The sequence below is a fragment of the Chrysochloris asiatica genome, unplaced genomic scaffold, assembly GCF_000296735.1.
Source record: "Chrysochloris asiatica unplaced genomic scaffold, ChrAsi1.0 scaffold00089, whole genome shotgun sequence".
Classification (NCBI taxonomy): domain Eukaryota; kingdom Metazoa; phylum Chordata; class Mammalia; order Afrosoricida; family Chrysochloridae; genus Chrysochloris; species Chrysochloris asiatica.
Window position 1 is genome coordinate 7885600 of NW_006408607.1, and position 10395 is coordinate 7895994.

The 10395-nt window shown below is 42.4% G+C and overlaps 1 protein-coding gene and 1 pseudogene across 2 annotated transcripts in view; both read left to right on the plus strand.

Moving 5' to 3' along the window:
• Positions 1-1065: 1065 nt before the first annotated feature.
• Positions 1066-1688, plus strand: LOC102835592 (annotated as a pseudogene).
• Positions 1689-3757: 2069 nt separating this feature from the next.
• TBC1D19 (TBC1 domain family, member 19) overlaps positions 3758-10395 on the plus strand; it is a 304338-nt gene continuing 297700 nt past the window's right edge. The window contains exon 1 of one of the 2 annotated variants that reach the window (XM_006866308.1): positions 3758-4119. In XM_006866308.1, coding sequence (XP_006866370.1) covers positions 4021-4119 — 99 coding nt within the window. In that variant the 5' untranslated portion in view covers positions 3758-4020. The remainder of the gene's footprint in view (positions 4120-10395) is intronic. The other variant, XM_006866309.1, reaches the window with a different exon arrangement.

Genomic DNA, 10395 nt, shown 5'->3' on the forward strand with positions numbered 1-10395 from the left:
TTATCCATGGAGAAAAGATTGAAGTTGTCAAGGACTTCATTCTTCTTGGATCAACTATCAACACTCATGGAAGCAGCAGTCAAGAAATCAAAGGATGTATTGCATTAGGCAAATCTGCTGCACAAGATCTTTTTAAAGTGTTGAAGAGCAAAGATGTCAGTTTGAGGACTAAGGTGCGCCTGACCCAAACCGTGGTATTTTCAGTAACATCATATAGATATGAAAGCTGGACAATGAATAAGGAAGACCGTAGAAGAATTAATGCTTTTGAATTGTGGTGTTGGAGGAGAATATTGAAAGTGCCATGGGCTGCCAAAAGAACCAATAGATCCGTTTTGGAAGAAGTGCAGCCAGAGTGCTTGGAGGCCAAGATAGCCAAACTTCGTCTTTCATACTTTGGATATATTGTCAGGAGGGACCAGTCTTTGGAGAAGGAGATCATGTTTGGTAAGGTGAAGGGTCAGAGAAAAAGAGGAAGACCCCCAACGAGATGGATTGGCCAGGTGTTAGCATCGATGGACTCAAGTATGTCAACAGTAGTGAGGTTGGCCCAGGATCGGGCAGTGTTTCGTTCTGCTGTGCATAAGGTCGCTATGAGTCAGTACCTACTCGATGGCACCTAACAACAACAACAAACTTTTGCTTATGGATGCAAACTCAAAATTCCAACTGGAATGAAAGGATTCTTCATATCAAGGATCAAGTTTGTTTCCTTGGTGTACATTTGGCTATCAAAAATAGTGTTACTATAAGAGTATGAGGACTCCTGGTGTCAAGCTGTAAGGTCAGCACTGGACTTTGAATGACAAGTTCAGCAGTTCAAATCCACTAATGCTCCTCGGAAACCCTATCAGGATTGCTATAAGTTGGAACTAATTCGAAGGCATTTAACAACATAAAAGCATGAAGTGGTTGGTTTGTAAAATTTCATAAGTGTGCCGACTTTCAGACTGAAAGGGGCAAAGTAGAATATCCACTATGTATGTTCCCTCTTCTCCAGATAGATCTGGTGAAAGGGAATGGGGGAATGATGGTGATAGGATTTTGTGACTCAGTTGTCCGTAAATGTTAGCAGGATTGATTGTGATGGTCACAATTGTAGAAGATGTGCAAGTAAAATGTGTAGTTAAAAGGACCTGCAAGCACTTCACTGGGCTCTGCGAGAAGTACACGGCACCATTTCCCACAGATCCAGCACAAAGTTTGTGACCCACGGGTGGGGTAGGTGGGTGGGGTGACCCCACTGGCACTGGCATGGGTAGGGAATTGTTCTGGGGCAAGCCTTTCAATGATAAGTTGTGGCCCAACGTCTCGCACACGTGCAGGGGCTTCCTCAGCATGTCCAATTAAGGACCCAGCAGCAACATGTCTCCATTTTTATCACTTTCCCCTCCTGTGCCTACCTGGACAAGAGCACACAATCTTTAGGCGAGTCATTGGGGACTTCGACACACTGATAACTATGGGGAGCATGGAGAGTGACACCAAAACTGACCTCCCCCCAGAAAGAGATCTGCATTGTGTCCATCACAGTGCTACTAGAACCCTATGAGGAGGCTGACGCTCAGATCTGTGAAGAGCGGAAGATGCAGGTGAAAGAGGTGGCTTTGGAGATGAGCCAGCTTCCGTGGAGAGCCCAGGATCCCAAGCACACCTCCAAGGGATGGACAAGTACATCAACCCTATGACCTCAAAGTAGGTAGCAGAGTAAGAGCCGTCCACCAGCACAGCTGTCCCCACAGCCAAGAAAAGGCCCAGCTGCAGCTTTGGGGACGATCTACATTTTGAAGGCTGCTCTTTGAAAACTGCCTGTTGCATGAATCCCCTCTGCTGAGAATCCTTCAGGCACCAGGAACCCAGTCTTTCCTCTTGAGACCCAGTGTGGAAGGCTGACTGGTTCTCATAAAAGGCAGTGATCCTTACCCAGCTGGGGCATGGGTCAATTTTCAGACTCCCATCCCTTTGTTATCTTACTGCTGTTATTAAGTACCTTCATGTCAGTCCCAACTCATAGCAACCCTGTTTAGAGTTTCCAAGGAGTGACTGGTGAGTTTCTATCGCCAACCTTGTGATCCAGTGCTTATCCTACAGCATCCAATCAGTTCCCAGGCCAGCAGCATCACCTGGGAAGGTGTTCAAAGTACTAATGTCCAGATCTCAGAATTCAGAATATGCTATTTTGTGTGTGTGTGTTTGTGTGTGTGTGTGTGTGGCTGCCTGGCCTCTGTTAGCAGCCCTCAAGGTTTGAAATGGTGTTTTAATTGAGAACCCAGATGAGACTCTTGGTGTGCCTCTCAGAACCTGCATCCACTCCTGCTTTTCTGGCTGGTGCTCCCAGTAGTGATCCAGCATCCACACCGGTCTCCACCGCCCCTCCCCCCCCTTCATTCATACAAAACCAAAAATTAACCACATACACATTTAAAATCAACTCTTGAGTATTTGGGCAAGTTTATTCTAATAAGTTAAGGAGCTCTGGTAGCGTAGTGGTTACGAATCGAGCTGGAAACCGCAAGGTCAGCAGCTCGAAACTACCAGCTGTTCCGCGGGAGAAAGATGAGGCTTTCTGCTCCCGTAAAGATTTACAGCCTCGGAAACCCTGTACAGGGTCGCTATGGGTCAGAACTGACTCAATGGCACTTAACAACACAACATTCTAATAAGTTATGGAGTTTTCCTTAATCTTTCAAGTTGTTTTTAGCAGTAAAGAATGCTCAGTTAGTTAAATCAGCTACTTCTAATTCTCTAAAAAGTCTTTGATATGTTTCCTGGAAGGCAAGAATTAGGCACTTTTGTACCCACAGAGTTCCTTCTATATAAATGCTAAATAAATTGAAAAACCAAACGAAACTTGTCATCTGACTCGTGGCAAAAACTTAAAGAATTGTGACTGAATGAATGGAAGAGGAGGAATCTTTATATTTGGGACAATATCTTATTTATCCTTGAATTGCCAACGCTTTGCAGAAAGCCTATCAATAAATGCTTCTTGATTAAGTTGTAGTGTTGGGTAAGAAGAGGCTGGTTATTTACTCTTGGCATAGGACCCTAGAGAATAAAAGAAATGGAACAAAGGAATGTAAATGGAGTGCTGTCTATAGTGCTTTCGTTGTTGTTAGGTGCCATTGAGTCCCTGCTAACTTATAGTGACCCTATGCACAACAGAACAGAACACTGCCTGGTCCTGCACCATACTCAAAATCACTGCTACGTTTGAGCCCATTGCTACTGCAACTGTGCCAATCCATCCATGGAGATCTCCTCTTTTTCTCCAATTCTCTACTTTATATGCAATACTAGCCCCTTCAAAAGAGTCCTGGTGTGGTGCTGTGGGTTAATGGGCCAGAGTGCAAAGCCATTTAAACTTCAAGGTTGGCAGTTCAAGTTCGCCAGCTGCTCCTTGAAAACCCTATACAGGGTCGCTATGGGTCAGAACTGACTCGACCGCACTTAAGAACAACAGCAGCTTCAAAATTGTTACGTCAGTTAATCATTACACTTTCTAACTGGTTGTCATTTTATAGAAGGGAAAACCTGAATTCTTAAATCTAAGAATCTTGCTCAAGTTCACACGGTTGGTGTCAGAGCCCTAAAATTCTTGGAATGCACTTTGCTTTATTACTGCTGGTTTCTGCAGAGATTCAGGTAAAAGAGAAATGGTCCTTTATAGTAGCACACAAAATCCACAATTCCCTGGGTTCCCATTGTGCATCAGGGCGCAGTAACGCTGGAGGAAGGGACTCTTTCTGTCAATCCCAGACAGTAAGAACAATGGAATGGAAAGCTACCTCCGCAGGTCGTTTTTCGCCTGCGGAACGCCGTTTTTGAGTTCTCCAGGCTCAGGGGGGACAAGAGAGGAACGGACGCTCGACCCGGCTGTTGCCTGGTAACGCCCGCCGGAGGAGTCCCTTCGTAATAAGGTCCCGCATTAAATGTCACTGGCCCAGAGTGGGACCCCGTAGCTCGTTCTTTTTGTGCAGGCGGCCTGTCCCCGCGCTTTGGCGGGCTAGGGTAGGGGAAATGTTGCAGGAGGAGTCGGATCTGTCTCTCATTATTGCTCACATAGTCCAAAAGCTCAAAAGCTCCAATTTATACGCTCAGCTGGAGCGGCAGGCCTGGGTAAGTGAGGCCGGGTGGGGAGGGAGAAAGCCGGGTGGGGCGGGCCGTGGTGATGCCGCATCTCCTACATCCTCCAGTCCAAGAAAGCATCCACCTCCGATCTCTCTGGCTCCGCTCCGGTGCACGGGAAAAAAATCTCCCTTTCTGGTGCTGAGCAAGCACCAGGTGTGTTGAAACTAGATTATTTTAAAGGTTGGGGTGCATCACGCCTTTCTTCAGCTTAGAGAAACGCAGAGACTATTCATGGATCGATTCGTGCAGTCATTTACAGAGCCCCAGTTTTTTAACCGCTGGAGTCAGTGAAGGTAGTTTCGGACCACACCTTCCCTCACTTTTTCCGTCCTGTGAGTGGGTGTAGGCGTTCAGGTGCTTTTTGCCTTTGTGTCACTCTATTATGTCCTTCCTGCATTTTACTCTCCCTTTATTTCCTCCTTTATCCGCTAACCCTGCATCTGTTGAGTATTTTCTCGTCAATCAGACTGTCTTTGCTTTTTTCTCCTGAATGTCATATAAAGGGAATCAAATAGTGTGTAGACTTTCAAGCCTGGTTTCTGTCACTTAGCATAATGTTTCTGAGATTCGTCCTTGTTGCGCATGTCACATCTTACTTTTCATTGCTGAATAGTATTCCATTGTTGGGACGAATCGCCATTGATTTATCCATTCATTGGTTGATGAGCACTTGGCTTTGTTTCCGGTTTTACAGATTATGAATAAAACGGATGTAAACATCTTTTTAAGACTTTAGATAGATTCTTTTTTTAAAAAAATGCTTTATTGGGAATTATGTGATGGTTTACATGAGAGGACATTAGTTTTACATTCATCCTGTCATATATCATTTCATTGCCGTGGTTACAATCCCCTCCATGCATCATCAACCAACCAAAGGGTATACACTACAAGCCTGCCCCCTGGTCATCAGCACACAGCCCCTCTCCCTCTCTGTGTCTAAAGTCCCCAGCCGCTCCATCTCTCCACGTCATCTTCTCTGTCTCCATCTCTGGCATCACTTCTTCTCTGGGTAGGGTCCCGCTCTCCGCTCTTCTCCACTGATGGTCCCAGGGACCTCCGCACCTAGGCCGAAAAGCTAATCACATCCCTCCTTGCTACAAAATGTCTACTTTTACATTTCCAACACTCACAATCAGTCCTGATAACAATTATTTACTATTGTATCACAAGAGACCTATCCGCATTTCATTTCATCAACCCCGCCTAGACAGATTAGATACTAATCAGTGGAGATTCTACCTTCCTTCACACCCTCTGAATCAAAGTTCCCTTATGAAAGCTTGTAAGCCAGTCACTTCTTGCCTTTGGAGCCCCCCTCCCCCCTCCATTTTGGGTAGCCAATGTCCAAGTTGCCCATCCCTGTCTACTCTGTGTATGGAGGGGGTGGTAATGATCCTTGCTGTCAAGATTTGTTCCCTCTTTTGAGCTACTGCACCCATGTTGTTGTTGTTATGTGCTGTGGAGTCGGTTCCGACTCATAGCAACCCTGTACAGGGTTTCCGAGGCTGTAAATCTTTACGGGAGCAGAAAGCCTCATCTTTCTCCCGTGGAACAGCTGGTAGTTTCGAACTGCTGACCTTGCGGTCCGCATCCCGATTCGTAACCACTACACTACCAGAGCTCCTTAGGTGTAGGTCAAGTTCATCAAATTGTATCAGATTACTTTTTCCTCTTCTTTCTTCTGGTTGAGCTCTGATCATCCAGTCATTGAATCCAGGTCAACTGGCTATTATCTGCAAGTGTGGGTGTTCTTGTGCATATGCCCTCTCTTCTTATCAGCTGGATGCTTCACTCTCCACTCTAGCCCTCTGTGGTTATGTCCCTGACTCTTGGCCCAAGAGTCCCCAGGTCTTGCCACACTGTTGGCCAACCAGGTCTCCACCGTGAACATTGTAGGGCTTAGCTCGCAGCTTCATTGCTGTTTTTCCCTCACTTCCCCTTATCGGTGATGAGCGTGGTCACCAATCAGAGCGTGTATTCCCATTGAGTCTTAGTCTTGGAAGGGGCTGTACACTGAGGGGACCTGACCACTTACCTTGATGTCTCCTGGGCAAGCAACTTGCTTGTTCTTGTAGTAACCGTTGGTCTGCCTATGTTGTTTTATATTTTTCCTGTAGGTCTTTCTTTCAAGAAGTATCTTCTGTTCTTCTAGCCGCTCCAGGCTGGTCTAGATAGATTCTTGCTTTAATTTTTCTTGAGTACATTTCAGGGAGTGTAACTACTGAGTTTTGTGGTAAATGTCTGTACAAGTTCATGTAAGGTGCCCTGGTGGCCTACGTCTTTGGCTGCTAATTTCAAAGTCCATGGTTGAAATCCACCAGCTGGCTAACCTGGAAAACGATGAGCTAGGAAACACTCACTATAAAGGTTCATTATGAGTCGGAGTCAACTTGATGAAATGAGTTTGGTTTTTGTTTTTGCTTTGTAGTAATTGTATGTTTAATTCTACAAGAAGCTTTTCAAAGTGGCTGTACCATTTTGAATGCTCACCAGCAAAATGCATATTTCAAATGCCCTGTGTCCTCACTAGTGTTTGGTATTGTGGGTTTTTTAATTAATTTGTATTGATTAACTCTACTCCTCTTGTAGGGGTGTAAGATCACATTTTAGCTTTAATCTTATTTCCCTAATGACAGTGATGGTTGAACATCTTTCCATGTGCCCATGTTCTTGCATCCTCCCTAGTGAAGTTGTTCAAATCGTTGGCCCCTTTGAAAAAACTTGTATTGTTTATCTTGTTGATGAGTTGCAACAACTATACATGGAGTAAGTCCTTTATCAGATATGTATTGCAAATATTTTCTCTTGAGCTGTGACTTAGTTTTTCATTTTCTGAACTGGATCTTTCACAGAATAAAAGTTTTTAATTTTGATGACATACTATTTATCAATTTATTTCTTTATTATTCATATTTTTTTGTGCCCAAGAATCATTACTTAGCTCAAGGTCACAAAGAACTTCGCCTATTTTGTTTTTTCCTAGATATCCCCCCCACCCCCTGGCACACACACATGTTTGCAGACTCCTTGTGTGGTGCTATAGGACCAGCACTAAACTGTAAACCCTAGTTGGCAATTCAAACCCACCAGCTTCTCCTTGGAAATCCTCTACAGGGTCTCTATGAGTTAGAATCGACTCGGCAGCACTTAACAACAACAAAAGATGTTTATACTTTTAGCTTTTACATTTAAGTGTATCATCCACTTTGATTTAATTTTTATATATGATACAGGTAAACTTGTTTTGATTTTTACATGTAAATGTCCAATACTTTTGGTATCTGTTGGTGAGGCAGGGTATATTCCAATACTGTCCTTTTTCCCTCGAATTCCTTGGCATCTTTGTTTAAAATCAGTTGAATATATATATGAAATAACAAAATCTCCCTCTCTCTCTCTCTCTATCTATACAAACACACACACATATGAGGGGCTTCAAAGCATTCTTGGAAGCATTTCATTATCTTTTAATTCCATGTTTCTATAAACTTTTGGAAGCCCCATTGTACATTTAAAACTATCTCTGCACTTTCTGTACTGTTCCATTGATCTCTTTGTCTATCTGCATGCCATTATCACATTGGCTTTATTTTTATAACTTTAGAGTAAGGAGCACTGATAGCATAGTGGTTACAAGTTGGGCTGCTAACCTCAAGGTCAGCAGTTTGAAACTACTAGCCAGTCTTACTGGAAAAAGCTGAGGCTTTCTGCTCCTGTAAAGATTTCACTGCCTCGGAAACCCTGTGCAGGGTCACTATGAGTCAGAATCGACTCCGTGGCACACCACCACCATCACCACAACCATACAGAGTAAAACAAGAAATCAGCTTCAGTATAGTGGTTATGAATTGGGCTGAGAACCTCAAGGTCAGCAGTTCAAAACTACCAGCTGCTCCATGGGAGAAAGACGAGGCTTTCTGCTCCCGTAAAGATTTACAGCCTCGGAAACCCTGTACAGGGTTGCTTTGAGTTGGAACTGACTCCATGGCACATAACCACCACCACCAGCACATCTTTGCAGGAGCAGAAAGCCTCCTCTTTCTCTTGCAGAGCGGCTGGTAGATATGAACTGCTGACCCTGTGGTTTGCAGCCCAGCTTATAAGCCACTATGGTACCAGAGCACCTGCAGTGTTGTACAGATGCTGTTTATCATATAGCTTGACAGTGTATTTTTCTGTTCCCCAGATGATAATCAGTTGTCCTACTGAAGGATATCTTGGCTGTTTCCAAGTTTTGACAATTAGGACTAAAACTGCTAGATCTGCTCATGTGCAGGTCTTTATGTGGACATAAAGTTTCAAATCATTTGAGTAAATACTAATTGAGACTGCTGTAATATATGATAAACCTATATTTAGCTTTGTAAGAAACTGCCTAATTGTCATTGGTGGTGCATCAGAGTTCCTGTTGCGCCATGTTCTCATAATTTGATACTGGCAGTGTTTTGGTGATTCTAATGTGTTCTGCTGTCCTGTCTATTTCATTCACAGTGGCCTCTTGTGGCAGAGAGTAGAACTGCTCCATACTTAGTGTTTTTCATCTGTAACCTCTACAGCAGATCACCAAACCTTTCATCCATAGAGTCCATTTGGTTAGCAGCTGAGTACTTAATCATTGTACCACTGGGGCTCCTTAACCTTAGATATACAGTAGTATCTTATTGCTCTTTCAATTTGCAATTATCTGGTGACACATGATACTATCACATTTGCTACCTGTATTTCTTTTTTGGTGGGTGTCTGTTCACATTTTTGGCCTATTTTTAAAATTAACTTGTTTGTTTTCTTGTTGAATTTTAAGAGCGCTTTGTGTCTTAAGGAGACCTGCTAGTGCATTGGGTTAAGGAGTGGGCTGCTTGACTGCAAGATTGGTGGTTCAAACCCATCAGCTACTCCTTTGCAAAATATGAGGCTGTCTGCTCCCGTAAATATTTACAGTCTCGGAAACTCTTTGGAGCAGTTCAACACCAACATATATAGAGTCGATATGAGTTGGTAGTGACTTGATGGCAGTGGATTGCAAATTTCTGTATTTTGTAAATATTTTCTCCCAGTTGTGGCTTGTGTTTTCTTTCTCTTAACAGTCTTTTAGAGAGTTTGTTTTTTTAAAAAAATGAAGTCCATCTTATTAATTTTTTATTTCATGGATTGTGTTTTTGATGTTGCATCTTAAAATTTCATTGCCAAATCTAAGACTACCTAGATTTTCTCCTATGTTATCTTCTTGAAGTTTTTTTTTTTTTTTTTTAGGTGAATGATTTTATTGGGAGAATTTGCTGCAAAAACCTTTTTAAAGAGTCTATTATCATAACAGTATACAAATTCATATTGTACATTCTAGTTTGTAAGTAGCAACTAAGGTCTTAAAAACTTGGGATTGGCCATCAAAGGTGTGACAAAGCCTGTCTAACTGTCTGAAATAAAGAAGAATGATTAAAATTAAAGACATCTGGAAACAATTAGTGAACATCAGATTCATGCCTCTAAGACTAAGATCAGAAGAAAGAGATGCTGCCAGGTTACCACTACCAACTGCTCTGAAAGTGATCACATTAGAAGGTCCTAGATAGAGTGAGAGGAGAACATGGAGCAAAACTCAAAGTAATTTATAGAGAACGTAGGAAAACATGAGACTATGACCATTAGTCACTATTCAGGCCTGGAAATGAAAAGAATCATTCAATTTTCAAACCACAGACAGTTTCATAACGAAAACAATAACACACTGAGGCATTTACACCTTAGAATAATCAGTAATTTGATGTTAAATGGCAGCATTTAGTCATGGACAAAGTTCAGAAGGGTTAGAAAAACAGGAGTAATATAAACAGAATACATAGTGAGGAAGTGGGATAAGTGATAATACATTGTGGGCATTGCAATCAATGAGATGAAACAAAATGTGTTGGAATTGCTGAATTGGAAAATTTATCTGCTCTGCATCTTTCACCCAATTCACAATAAAAAGTTTAAGAAAGAAAATAAAAATGCTAACATTTTCATTTATATGAAAGTTTGAGCTGTTTGTGTCCAAAACGTTTTGAAAAAAAAATAAGAAACGAGGACTTACACTTCATGATTTTGGAATTTTATAAAAACTTAAGTAATTAAACTTAAGACTCATTAACAACCTGCGATATGCAGATGATACAACCTTGATGGCTGAAAGTGAAGAGGACTTGAAACATTTACTTATGAAGATTAAAGAGCACAGCCTTCGATATGGATTACATCTCAATGTCAAGAAAACAAAAATCCTCA